The sequence below is a fragment of the Pempheris klunzingeri genome, chromosome 3 (assembly GCF_042242105.1).
Source record: "Pempheris klunzingeri isolate RE-2024b chromosome 3, fPemKlu1.hap1, whole genome shotgun sequence".
Lineage (NCBI taxonomy): Eukaryota > Metazoa > Chordata > Actinopteri > Acropomatiformes > Pempheridae > Pempheris > Pempheris klunzingeri.
The window spans coordinates 16358743-16373090 of record NC_092014.1 but is presented as its reverse complement, the minus strand read 5'-3'; the positions used below and the strand labels follow the sequence as shown (position 1 = coordinate 16373090).

General features: G+C 41.6%; 1 protein-coding gene across 1 annotated transcript; it reads right to left on the bottom strand.

Annotated features, from left to right (window-relative positions):
• Window positions 1–4277: 4277 nt before the first annotated feature.
• Window positions 4278–9215, bottom strand: misp3 (MISP family member 3). Its single transcript, XM_070827757.1, has 3 exons — window positions 7893–9215; window positions 6582–6655; window positions 4278–5323 (listed from the first exon to the last, which is right to left on the bottom strand). Exons 1-3 carry the CDS (start codon window positions 9028–9030, stop codon window positions 5228–5230), a joined length of 1308 nt encoding a protein of 435 aa, XP_070683858.1. The 5' UTR covers window positions 9031–9215; the 3' UTR covers window positions 4278–5227.
• Between the last annotated feature and the right edge of the window lie 5133 nt (window positions 9216–14348).

The following is a 14348-nucleotide window of genomic DNA, read 5'->3' as shown; positions in this document are numbered from 1 at the left end:
GACATGATGATGTGTCTCATAAATGTATTGTGCTGGCATAGCCGTACAATACAGTGTTGTAGTGACTGTGAAGAAAAAGACATCACTTAGCCTGTTGTAGTTTTGCTAAATATTCTGCAGAGGGCACCGTTTAGATGTAATTTGAAAGTCAAAAACACACCCACAGCGCAGCATACAAAGCAGGTCCTGTTTTCAGTGGAACAGTGCGACTGTGGCGTGCATGGATCCAAGCAATCCTTGTGTATCCATAATAAAACACCAACACTGATGTATGCTGCAGCTTACTGTGTGATGATAAGGGAATCATCGACCTTGATGACCTTATGTTTGAGCCCTCATATCTGTTTTGTTTTTTCTACATTGTACAGTAAGTGAATGTGCTGAGACTTCAATACTGTGTAAAAGTAAGAAGGTTAAATGACTGAGGGAGGGAGACACACCTCCCAACTGTTTATGTGTTTTTTATGGTGGACAATAATTCAGCAGAGAAAGGCTGTCATTGTACTTCAGGAAGCAGCAGAAAGCCAACTCTGTATTAACACTGACTTTTATTACATTTTACTGGCCTCTGTAGCAACATGGGGCTTTCTTTCGGTGGCAGACATGTACACAGGGAATATGTTTGTTCATTTCTTTCAAACACAGAAAAATAACACAGATGAAATGCAAGGATAGTGATAGATAACTTTAAGGGTTGCAAAGTCTGCATGATGTCTAGCTCATATTCATGTCTGAGTCATAGTTTACTCTTCTTGTGTGGTCACACACACACACACACTGAGAATATTCAGCCCCAGATGATGGCATTAGACTGATTTGTTTGAATAATAGGCAGAATAACGATAAGCATCCTGAGCGATGTGAACATGCTGATGAACTTAAGTGGAACTTTAATTTGCACCTACATCACTCTGGGTAGTGGCAGCTTCACTGTGTGTGCACATGGGACACACTGAATTAATACAGTATGATACAGTAATTGCCCTTTTAATGCCACCCCATGCGGTTGCTCCAGTGTATTAGCTAAAGGAGTTTGCAAAGACTGAACAAGGAGGTGTATGCTGAAATCTAAGACTGTCGGGGGTGTCGGCATCTCATCTACACCCTGAAAGCAGCTGGTTTGGGCCCATCGTTTAATTTAATCTGATGCAATGCCCTTCATCAATTTAGTAAGTCATGACTAAAGTGAGGGTTTAGGTTGTGTGGGAAATTATTGTATGTTATTATCCTCAATAGATTATATCAAATTAAAACAAAATGCTGTTGCTTTGTCCATTTTTCTGACCGCTTCAGAAACATTAGCTTAAGGCCTTTTGGTTTGTAGACAGTTCACCCATCTCTGTCTTTACAGGAACATGCGGTAATATAAATCAAACAGCCTTGTAAAATGATTGATATTTCAAGGGCAAAAGCAAACATGAATTATTAAGTCATATTTTCGATGTGAAAGTTCAACGAATGAAATGTGAGAGATATCTTAAGTGCTTCTAACCTTTTTACACGCTGCACTCAGTGACTGCTGAGCACACTGTATATGGCAAAATACTCAGACAACAACACAAAACAAAGCCTACAGCTTTACAGCGTTACAGCTGCTGGGAAATTCACAAATTCAAAAATGAATCTGAGTCATTTTTTTCCTAATTTTATGATAAACAGGGGCTTGTAGAACTTATCCAACCAACTATACTTAATTCATTAATGATGGCAGACTTTAATAATCACAGACAGTATGTGCTGCAACGGGCCACATGACTGCTCAAATATTCGATGATGAATATTGCAACTACCTCCATCTCATTTTGTTCATTATCATGTCCATCTGTCTTATTATCTGAGTTTTATCTGAGTTTTTAAAATGCTAATTTACTAGAAGAGCTCAAAAAACGCCAGGTATTTTGATTATTTTATTATTCTTTCTTTGCAATACAAATCAGTTTGTTCTAATCCTTTCTTCTTTTAATATGGTTTAATGCTTTATATGGTTTAGTGGAAAGATACTGGTACTGATTTCCAGAAAAAAGGGCTTTTTTTTAACAAAATGTGGTGTTAATTGACAATGTAATATTAACAGACACAGTCTTTATGTGACGCTGATGTGTTGTTGTGATGAATTATTATTATAGAGGTCCTATCCTCCTCCCCATAGGATAAAACACAGACTGCATGAAATTTGCCGTCATGGGTTAATGTTGATTTTCTGTGACTCAGTTCTGCCATTTTATTCATTTTTCTTTCAAGCATCAAAGCAACTGAACACACACCCACATCAAGAATTATGATATGCAAAAGGCCCATATGTGGGGAAATCAAAAGAATAATTTTTGAATGTGTTTTATTGCCTGTGGATGGTACCCACACACACATGACTCATAGCGACTGGATACTATGTATGGTATCAAACACGTACCACACTATAATAACTGCAGGGTTTGTGATTTCATGTATGGCCAATTGGCACATACATGCGGGTATATTTTACAACCTCTACAGCAATACAGCTCGTGCCACAGTATTTGGTGTCATGTTTGGCTATTTGTAACTTCAAAATGATTTCAAAGGAGTTTCCTGGAAAGATCTATGTGACTTGCCGCTAATTACATTGAAAATAGATATAGTGTTAATTGTTCTGTCACTGCACAGCAGATCAGATCAAAAGTGCAAAGAAAGTCAAGTTAAGTTTTCAAAGATAAATTAATGATGTATAAAAATTTAATCAGGCTTACTTTGAGTTTTAAATTCAAATAATACAATCACACTTTGTTACACTCCACCACTGTTCTTTTTTACATTTTGAGTACACACAGAATATTTTATGCACTCACATATCATACATTTACACTGTTGCCCATAAAGTTGGAATAATTGTTCAATATCCCCAATTTTGTTAAAGCCTGAATACACAGTTTGCAAAGGTTAATTGTGGTTTAAGTTTCACTGTGATATGTTTGGAAGAGTTTGATCAATAACGTTGAGAAGATATACACTTTATTTATCAAGAAGAAATGACATTGTCACAATCATTTCATGAGAAGAGGTAAAAAAACATTTTATTTCAACTTTATGGGCAACAGTGTATTACCGTAAATCTAAAAATGTGCACGCACACACACACACACACACACACACACACAAACCCGCGTCACTTCTGCTCATAATTTTGTCCTCTTGACAAAGAGACAAAACAAGAGGTGCTGCTAATCCTCTGAATGCACACTGTCTCACACAATGCTGATTCAGTTAATTTGTGCCTGTAGGACTTTGAGAGAGACAGTGATAATGAAATATCATGGAAATGAGTCTGGAGCTGAGCAGGTGATGGGCAGGTGTCGAGTCTTATATTTGGCTCACCACACAGATTAGATATCAGAGAGACAGAGATAACATGGAAAGTAGTTTGTGTGACCTGTGTGGACAGGTTTCCAGGTTTGATGATCTCTTTGATGACATTATTCTGAGGTAACAAACAGAAACTATACTGTGTGTTAAAACTCTGCTCCTCAGTGCCAAGCTCCGGTCCTGTAGGGAGTCTAGTTTGTTTGTTACATTTTATCTTCAAACACGTTGAAAGGCTATACATCACTTGCTGTAGTACCAAGCCTTTTAGTGATGTGCCACTGGAATACGGGGGAAGTTGCCTTGCGAGGAATGTTGCTGCAGCTCCGCCATAATAATGTACCGGCAATGTCACTGGGCTGCGTCCAGTCAGAATAAGGTAATGAATTATTCACAGGAGATTGGGAGGTCACTAAAGCGTGGTCTGCTGATCTCACCTCCACACACACACACACACACACACATTCACTCACTGGGGCTCCATAATTGTAGCGCAGAGCATCATTTAGCGCTGTATCCGTGGTGATTCTTCTTTGACCACAGACAATTTTAGTGACTGAAATAAAGACGGATCATACAGCAGATAACCGATCACATCAGCAGATCTGTGGCATTCATGTTGTGCCATTTATGTCGCTGCTGACCCTGATAGAGACAAATGCACATAAAGAGAAACCCAACTGAAGGGTCCAGTACAGACTTCAAACCACCTTAACTAGTTTCATTTTAGACTGCTGTGGTACACGAGTTAGTAGAATAACAACGAATATATCACCTTTGCATTATGACTGCTTCAACCTGGTACAAAAAAGAAAAAGAAATCATAAATAAGAATAAAGCAGACCATCACAATTATGTGCATATAAAATAAGATATAAAATAACAGCGTCATTTGAAAAATGTCACAGGTCTACCAACAGAGCAGCTATTATTTAAGCATAAGGTCTGTATTATGTAGCATCATTCAGCTCTGAAATCCAGGTCAACTTTCACTTTTTAAAGAAGGTGCTTTATTGCACCATAATCCAGCTGTCAGTAGTGATGCATGAAAACGACAAAAGAAGCAGCTATTCAGGGATTAAGACTGAGGCAATAATTCAGATCACTGGTCTATATACTCAGAGTTGCCAGTTTATTAGGAACACCTCAACAATCAAATACAAAACGCTGAAATGAATTCTCTTTCTGGAAATGGTCATTACTGAGGGCTATGAGTGAGTGCTGGTGTTGCAGTGGACACCATCATGTTAGGAGGTGTTTCTAATTTTCTCTCACTTCATATGTGTAAATGAAGTACATATTAGTTTCATTATATTATAGTCAAATACAACCCAACAACTCTATGACGTAGAGTTAATAACAAGTCCACAGACACAAAGGTAGCATTTGTTATCATTAAAGGCATAAAACTGGTGATGACACATTGTTTTTCTTGTTTACAGTATCAAATACTGTATCACTCTATCTATTTTCATCAACAAAAATAAGTCATTATAATTCCAAAAAGTTCATTAAGGTTTGAAAATCCCATTCTTACTAAATTTACATTTTTCTTCTCTAAATTGAAGTGTTATTATTATTTTCTGCCATTAGTCTCTGAGTTTTCCAGCACCAGAAGCTGCTTATCCACTTATAGGTGGCCCTCTTCCTCCTTTTTCTCACTTCTTCAGGTTTTCAGTCAGCCACCAATCCTTTTCCTTGCTCCCAATCCTCCTGACCCTCTTTGTACCCTCAATCCCTGACCACTTTCCCCCATCACATTCTCCCTTTCCTCCTCTTCATCACTCCTCTAGTCTGTTGCCACTTTCCTTACACCGCTTTCCTTTTTATCTCACAGTCTTTCAACCTTCCCCTTCAAAAACTTCAAGTCTCGGTTTGCATCAGCGTCCTCTCAGTCGTCCTCCTCGTTGTGTCCATTGACCAGACCTGATTCCCAGCGTTGCACCAGAGGGGACTTCTGCCTGGGGGACCGGGGACTGTGGAGGACCTGGGAGAAAGGATGGGAATAAAGGAGAGCAGGAGTGAGTGATGGGCTGTGAGGTAAAAGGTAAAAAGGATGGAGATGGAAAGTTGCAAGTGAAAGTGGGAGTAGAGAGAAGAAGAAAGTGAATAAAAGAGTAGAAACATCAGATGTGTGGGGGAGGGAGACGAGACCGATAAGCCAACATAGTAAAAAAGGAGCAAAAAGATAAGAAGAGAAGGATGAATTTATTTCCTCTGGAGGACATTTCTTTGGATGAGCATCATTAGCTCTGTAAGTCAGAGGGAGGTTAATGCGACTGTGATCCAAGGCCACATTCGGTATGACTAAGTCAACAACTGAGGCCAATTTCTCCTGCAATCCTCTGTTTATTCCTGAACTCTAATCAGTAAGCAGGTCTGTGCAGACAGCAGATAACTAACCAGCAGAGAGAAAAAGAGAGAGAGGGGGAGAAGCATGAGGCAGCAAGCAAAACGTTACTAATGCTAACGTCAAAGGGAACCGTGCAGCTAAAACCTAGCATATCAATGGCAAACTGAATCAAAGAGCTAAAGCCACAGAGCAGCACTCAACTCTAATCAGAGATGCCACAGTTTCAAGGAGATGCAAGACCCACAAGGCAGGTAACGGAAATCAGTGGGATTTTCAATTGACTTCTGTCTGTCTCGGCTATTGACTGCAGACACACACTCCCGCCCACACACTCAAACCCACTCAGCCTCTCCCTCCCTCTCTGTCTCAGGCTGTTTGCCTTCTTCCCTTATCTATAAAGATAAGCTCCTTACTGTGTGTTCAGTATGTTATCAGATGTTTGTGGCCCATATTTGGCAGAAAAAAAGATGCTGACATCCTCCCAAGAGCCTTTCTTCATTGGATCCTTTACAATCCGGCATAGTTTTAAACATGAACTCATATTCATGCTGCTGAGCGACTAATTGAACCCCCAAAGCAACATTCCAAGTCACAGATGAACTCTCAGTTAAAGAATCTTTATGATTGTGGAGCCTGATATCTTCTTGGCTGCATTCGAAGGGAGACGCAGAAAAGCGGTTTGCCTACATTTTCATATCCTATGCCAAGCGTACCAGATATATAGGGTTGGTGTGTTGATTAATAGAGCAACAGATTCTTAATTAATGTCCCTATGAGGCCTGGTGTTTTCCCACAAGGTCAAATTTTCAGGATGTCATAGCAAGTAGTAATATTAAGAAAACTGTAATGTCTACAATTCATCTCAGTGGGACAGCCGGCATTGCGGACTCACCTCTGTTCGGTTAATCTGCTCCTCTTCTGCCTGGGCTGGGGGCCACATGCCCAACTTGCCGACCGACTGGCGTACTGCAAGAGAGAGAAAGAATAAAAGTGGCTGAGGGCAGAGTGAGCAAGAGCAGGGTAGCGATGAGGCAAATATGTTCCTGTGATTTTTTATTTGTGCTCCAGACTGTGAACAATAAAGCCTCCTTGAATCAGAGACAGAGAGGAACACAGAGGGAATTAAGTCAAAGAATTTTGTTTGCTTGAACATGAACATGGTGAAATAGACACAAAAAGTGGGCACCAGAAACAGAGCAAATATGAGAATGGATATAGGACTCATTCTCGAGACAATGCATGATTGTTCATTTCCCAACACTTAGTCATGATCATTCAGGTCCTGTAGTGGCACACCCTGGTCATATTGTCACATAGTTATAAATCCTATGATGACTGATGACACTTTCATTCATATGCAGTTCCAAAAAACGTCCTGCCAACACAACACACACAAACATCACAACAGCAACTTGTCAATGTTAAGGTCAGTTTGTTTGTACTTGCATGCATGCTACACTTGGAGGAGAGGCTATTTATTCAAAACCTTTAGATAACTATCTCAACTTGTTTATGGTTTACTTTTGGGTAACTTTAGTTTGCGCAACTCCACAATCCTATAAGCTGCAGAAGTACCCCATGGGGTATGAGTACCTCTAGTTGGGAGCACTGCTATACAGTACATGCACACAGTGGCAGCAAAGTTTAAGTTCAGATACACGTTAAAAACTTGTCCTCTCAACCTGCTGAATTGGCTGCACTGTATTTCACATTTAAAAAAAAAATTGCATATGCTTTTTGAATGCTCGATTTAGGCTTCATACAAAAATTGGACTCTTCCAACATGCTCCTTTCTTGCTGATACAATAAAGTGTCGAGGCACGACTCAGGACTTTTCCCTCACCTCAACTTTTGCAGTTAATATGACGGACTAGATGCTGTATTTATTGTGGACTTACAGAATTTTATTTTCTTGCTGGCCAGCTTTTGGTTTCCATTGCAAAATTATTACTCATAACAGCTAGCACTGGTTTCAATAGCTGTGTGAGGTTTTCCACTGACCACGACAAAAAAGGAAATAATGTGCTCACTGGGCTGTTTCAGGGGATTTTCATCATCCCACCACAGATACAAACATTACACACATACCCACACACAAGCATGCATACACACTAGAACATTGTCTGTGCAGGCTTGTGGCAGAATCAATCATACCCTGCACATACACTTCTAGCCTCAGACCAACAGTCAGTGCTACACTAACCTGCTGGCGCCGCAGTTACCCCCATGGATGATGAACCAGATCCAACAAGTCCATTCAGTGAAGAGGAAGACAACGTGGGACTCGTGGGACCTGCTGGCTTTCCTCTTCTCCCCCCTCCGCCCCCTCCGGCCTCACCTCCTTTTGCACCCTCCGTGTTCCCATACAGACTGATCCTCTGCTTGTGAAGCTCCTTCTCCCTCTCTTGAGCCTCCCGGATGTCCTGCTTCACTTTAATTACATTTGTTGAGGAACGCAGCTTGAAAAAGGGGTTCTCCTTGGGTGCCACCTCCTCCTCTTCCTCCTCCTTTTCCTGCTCTCTCCCTTTAATCCCACCGCGTCCTGCCGTCCTGGATGATGAGATGTTAGGCCTTCCAGAGTCGACAGCAGTGACGAGCTCTGCCTCTGGTTTGGCGTGGTAGAGCTCCTGTGCTGGGACACTTGGGTTGTTTTCTAGGATGATGACCCGACAGCCTGCCCCCGCATAAAAGTCTGATCCTCGGGGAGTCAAAGAAGTTGAACCCCGTCCTTTGGCTGACTTTGGACTCTGTGGGCTATTCCTCTCTACGTACGAGTCCCCTATGGTGGATGCCTGTGATGAGATGTCCTCCTGGTTCTCCAGAGTTGAAATGTCACTGGCAGAGGACCACGATGTGGCCTTACTCCTGGTTGACACAATTAAAGCTGAGTCACTGGGTTTCTGAAAGGCCTCAAAAAGCTGTTTCCTCTCTTTGAGTTGGCGTACTGTGCCTTTGTCATAGAAACCTGGAACTTTCCCAAGCTTGACCAGATCCTGTTCCCTCTGTGCCTCCTCGTGGATCTCATGCTGCATCTTTTTGCCCGCAAACTGCCTCTCTTTGCCTTGACACTTCTCAGACTCAGTTAGCGACTGGCTGAGAACAATTTTCCTTAAAGGGATCTCAACAAACTCCGGCGAAGTGGGTGAATTTGGAAGCCCTCTGGACCTCCTCAGGCTCTGTTCACGCTCTATAGACCGCCGAATCTCCCTCTCAATGGGGGTCTCTTTGGGTACAGCTGCTGGAGTAGAGATGGAGGTGTTGCCCTCAAACGTGCTGCATGGGGAGAAGTCTGCTGAAACTCCACTGTCACTCTGGCTATCATCACACGAGTCATTCTCCATCCTGGAGTGTTTAGAGGCCACAAATCTGTATCTTACTGTGTTAAGCTCTTGGGTTTGGACTGTTTTTGAAAATCTTAACAGTCTTCTACCGTGTTGCTGTCCAACTGCCTCGTTCCTTTCAAGTCCACCCTCTGTCTGCCCTTCCTCTTTACCTGCTTGCTTGCTTTCTCCCTCTGTACTTTCCCCCGCCCTGCTGCGCCTTTCTCTCACAGCTACAACACAACCAGAGCCTTGAGAAGTTGCCCCGCCCTGATTGGGCAGCTCCATGGCAACAGTCGACAAAGGTGGAGAGCCCTGGCCGAGCACCTGTTGTGCAGCTTCCTGGATTGCTCCCCTGGGGACAAGTTGACGTTGGCTCCGGGACAACAGTACCTCCTGCTGTTTGGCTGAGGAAACTGCAGGCAGGGCTAATGATGGTTCTTGTTCAGTGGAAATTGGGATATTGGCGGAATATGAGTTCTGGAGAGGCTTGCTCCTGATATCTAGTCTATTCCATTGCTGCTGACATGGCATACTATCAATGCTCACTTCCTCTTCTTCCTCACTTTCATCAGCAAAAGGAGGGGAGCACACAGTACATGCATCATCTGAGTCGTTTCTGTCAGAATGATGAGCCGTGTCTGACATATTAGTTAGAGGCCCACTGTTGTGGAAAACACCTGGAAAGAAGATCAGCTGTGTGAAATTCTCCTCTATTGTCATATTAACTTTTGTCATCAGCTCAAATGTCGGATCTACCTCTCCATCAACTGGCTCAGTGAGATCCGGTGTATGTATCCATTCTTGACTATTGTGGCTGTCAGGAGACGTAAGGTCTTCTGCTGGGTATAAGATGATCTCACCATCACTGATCCACTCAGCCGACTCTTCCTCTTTCTCAAAGCTTTCCTCTGTCGATAAACTGAGGCGATGAGGTGGTGGGAAATCGTCCTCGCATAGATCAACTGACTCTTTAGATTCCTTTTGAGCCTTTAATGCTTCTGATCGTTGGGCAACTTGCTCTAATTCTGTCACCAGCCCTTGTGTTTTCCTGGGGGTGCACAGACTCAGTCTTGTTGATTCCAGATTCTCCAGTTTGGTTGCATCAGCGTTTTCCATTCTTGGGAGTGTTTGGTTCAATTGCAATGTTTCGTCTTCAGCCCCAGGCTCTAGGACGTCTAGATCCTCTTCAGGTTCTGCCTTGGGAGCCTTTTTATCTTGCAGTGGGGAATTGTAGCCTATGATTCCATCCACTTGTGCCCAGGACTCATTGACCCATTCCTCTAGTGAGGTGACAGGACCCTGTTCCCGCCAGGACACAGATTTTGTTGCCATGGTCGCTAGCCTGCTGATGTAAAGCTGTTTCGGGGCAATCAGGATGTTCGGCTTCTAGCCAGTCGGTCTGAGTGAAAGCAGAGGAACACAGAGGACAAAGGGGAACAACATAGTGATTAACAGAGTTCAATAACACACATGGCACCACATTTTGTATCCCATTATTTCAATTGAGGTGAAATGATTCGCTTTAGTAAGAGAATGAATCATCATACTGTGGTTACTGTGATATTTACTGTGGAATAGTTTTGAAATGCTAAGTGCTCTGTTTTCATTTCCCTCACTCAACCTGTGTTAGAACACTACAGCAAACAGAGAGGATCTCTCAATTTATAAGAAATGTTGAAAATACAAAATAAATACAGAATAATATAAACAATAACTTTTCATCATCTAGACAACTGGCATTTGCAAAGTGCACCAGACTTTCTTTTCAGTGTCCCCAATCACTAGATTCAGTTCATTAAATGCTTTCTTTACCAAATTGTTCAGTGCTTAACCAGAGCTCCAACTAGTCCCACTCACTGAACTGACAGATGGCCGAACAATGTATTTCTCATGATCTTCTGCTCCAAGAACCAAGAATACTGCCATTTGACAAATTTCCATTCTTGATATTTTAGAAGTTTCCTTGCTTAATGTTGGAAAAGAAAAGTGGTTTTTAATGACTTTTAAGTCTTTTGCGCTGATCTACAGTTCGGCATTGCTCTTTCAGTTGCTGGGCTTGAATGCAGGCAGTTTGAGCTGTTGACTCTAACTCAGGGTTCATGTTCACTGTGTAGTACTTTCAGTGAACGAACCATTGAAAATGCACAGTTCCCTCGCAGTGAAAGGATCTGAGTCAGCCTTCTGCCAATTGTTTTTTCATATTACAGGTGTCACTACGAATTGTAAACTGCGCTGGCAAATGAAAGAATTGTTTCATTAAGTGATGTTTCACTTGATTTTTCCTCTAATTTGTCACCCGTATACGTATTTGCAAAGACTTAGGTATCGTAGGTGGTGCAGTATTAGAGCAGCACAAATCCAGTAAATGCTTAGTGCATTTGTGTCCCATATTTTTAATGGCAGATACTGAGTGCTCTTGTTATTATATGACAGGCTGTTTATAACTTAGTGCTTGGCGTTGGCTGTGAGGTAGTAGCTGCTCTACTCCTCTGTGCAACGTATAAAGTTTTCTGCTGAACACACCTTTCTTTAATCAGCTTACAGGCTGGGGGCTGGGGAATGGCTCAGAACCACACACACACACACACACACACACACACACACACATATATATACACACAATCGGAAATAACAGTACGATTGTCTGCAGGGAATACTCAGTAAGAGGAAGTCCAGCTCCTCTAATATCTCTTTTTCTTCAATACACACATACACACACTCTGTTTGCTATTTCAGACTTTCCCTGTATCAATACTACTGCCCTCCCCATCCCTCTCTCACACACACAAATACACACAATACTCGTCGTCCTCTGCATCCCAACAAACTCCCATTCCCATCCATGTCGATTCTCGCCAGACCACCCTCGCTGGACTCCAACACAGTGAATGATCATTAGGGGGAATGTAGATCACAGCACTGGGGATGACTTGTCCCTGATGAACTGGGACAGATATAGTAGATAGATAGTTACATAGATAGTTACAGTACACCCCCCCCCCTTCATGTAGAGATAATAAGGACTGTTGATGGCAGGAGGAATGGGGAACTCTGTTGTAATAATAATGGCAGAGCATGTAGGCTCCACGACAGGACAACGTGGCCTAATGCGGGTAAATAAGGATGAGGGAACAGTGAGTCATGAGAGCTACAACAGACGGTGTTTACAAGCAACAATGGCTGGTTTAGGGAACCACTCACCAGCTGCATACCATCGCTGTATTTCAGCTGTCATTGGTAAAATTGTGCACTGTTCTGTTCTCCACCTGCCACTGTGGCAGGCATAGTAAAATCATATAATTTCAACATTGTTTTTCATTCTAAAAAATATTTATATATCTAAAATCAAACAGCTTGCTTCCTTTCCTATGTCTCCATGATAACAAACTGCTTATTAGAGTGGGCTCAGAATGTGCCATTGACTTCATTCAGTACCCATTATGAAATGTACCGTGGCTGCTGTCAGACTGGCTGTTGTCTCATGGGATGTGAGTGGGAGGGGGAAGGGGATAGCTGGCACGAAGTTATCACTGTGCCTAAACGAGACCAAACCTCGGCTCATTAATTGGGTTTGTGCACACTGCCCTTTCACAGATTCCAGAAAATAACTGGAGAAGACTTTACTGTGTATATTCAGGTATTACTTGGGTAAACTACTACCAGCCCGGTTGACCATGTGTTGACAGCCTCGCTCCAATATGTCACTCATTGACTGAGAGCTTTCAACTTGAAGTTTCATTGCGAAATGGAGCATGAAAATGAGTATATTGTCACAATGAGAAGGCGATTGTTGTAACTCCACAACTACTGAAAATCCTGCTGAAAACCAAGTAAAATCAATTAATACAATGATCCTGCAACACTTCATAGGTGAAACAACCCCCTCATTTATAGTGTGGCATGGTCATATAATCTGACTACTGCGAGTATAAACTCTGGCATGCCATAATGAGATATTTCTCTTGTGCACATTTGCCTCAACAGAATAATGGCATTAGGCCTATATGTCTAATACTACACTCTGTTTTGTGTCATTGTTGATGCTCAGAGAAATCTGGCAGAATTTAACCAAAGGTTCTCCAACTCTCACACTGGGTAAGTAAGGTTGCAAGAGATTGCGGATTAAAAACTGCATTACATAACAGACTTCTGTTTTGCTCATTATCTACAAAGGGGCTCACTTTATCAAAAGAACAGAAAAATCCTGATTGTCATTAAAAATACATCGGCGACGGGCCTTACAAATAAACTTGCCCCTCTTTTTGGGGTCAGCAGTGTCCTCAGGTAGTTTAAGATCTGAAGGCATTTGACAAAAATGCAGATGAATTTGAATAAATGCAGCCAGCGTCATCCTTAATTAGAATTAGTTCTGTTGCTACCTAATGGTTGCTGACATAATTCTTTGCACATTTTCCAGTTGCTAACTTTGATATGCTTAAGTCATTGTGGCAAAAAGTAACACCAGGGAGAGCTGGTCTCTTCAAATCATTTCTGTAATACAGTTGTTTCCTGTTATAATAAATGCTTACCTGATTTGTATGTAATGGATGTATATGTACAAGAATTCCGACAAAACCAGAATAAACTACAATACACAGTACATACCTGTTAAAAAAATCTTTGCAGATGCTCTCCAAATGGCAGACACACATTTCTGAGAATACACACTTGTCTTGTGCCAGATCACTGATGTTAAATCACAAAACACTGAAGGAATCTCTTTGCTCAAAGCCCTACAGCCTCACTGCCTGTATCTCCTCCCTTTTGTGCACTAACACCCTCAGTACACTGCTTGTGCACGCCCACATTTGAATCCCATGCTCACACTAGCAAACGTTCACTAATACACACTCGAGTATGAGCACGTGTGCATGCACAAACACATGTGCCCGAGGCTTACCCTATTGTTGTGGATTTGAAAATGTATAGTACTAATCCAATTAGTGAGCAACACACATTAATTATTGCACGCTGCAAGTGAATGAAGAATGTACCAGAGGGATAAGGGAATGATTGTATCACTGCATGCTTTAATTTTGTGCTTTAAAATGGGATTTTATAATGTTTTCTTTACAATAAATTATCGTATAAATCTTTAAGTTCTGTGAAGATATGATTTTTGGTACTCTGATGAATAAATTAATTGTTTTTTAAGTAGTCAAACCAAGTTATGTCAGTTTTATTCATGTAGACTGAAATCACAATTCACAAATTTGCCTAAAGGGCTTCACACATACACATTGAGAGATCCATTATGAGTTAACTAAATAAATAAAAGCATGGAAGTGTCAACATATTGGGAAAAAAAAATCTGCATTTTAGCAGAATTAATCCTG

Excerpts from the sequence above, each read along its gene's own strand:
- misp3 (XM_070827757.1), bottom strand. The coding sequence starts at position 9,030 with ATGGAGAATGACTCGTGTGATGATAGCCAGAGTGACAGTGGAGTTTCA. Across the intron at positions 6,656-7,892 it reads GGTAACTGCGGCGCCAGCAG|TACGCCAGTCGGTCGGCAAG; the intron begins GTTAGTGTAGCA and ends TCTCTCTTGCAG. Across the intron at positions 5,324-6,581 it reads AGCAGATTAACCGAACAGAG|GTCCTCCACAGTCCCCGGTC; the intron begins GTGAGTCCGCAA and ends CCTTTCTCCCAG.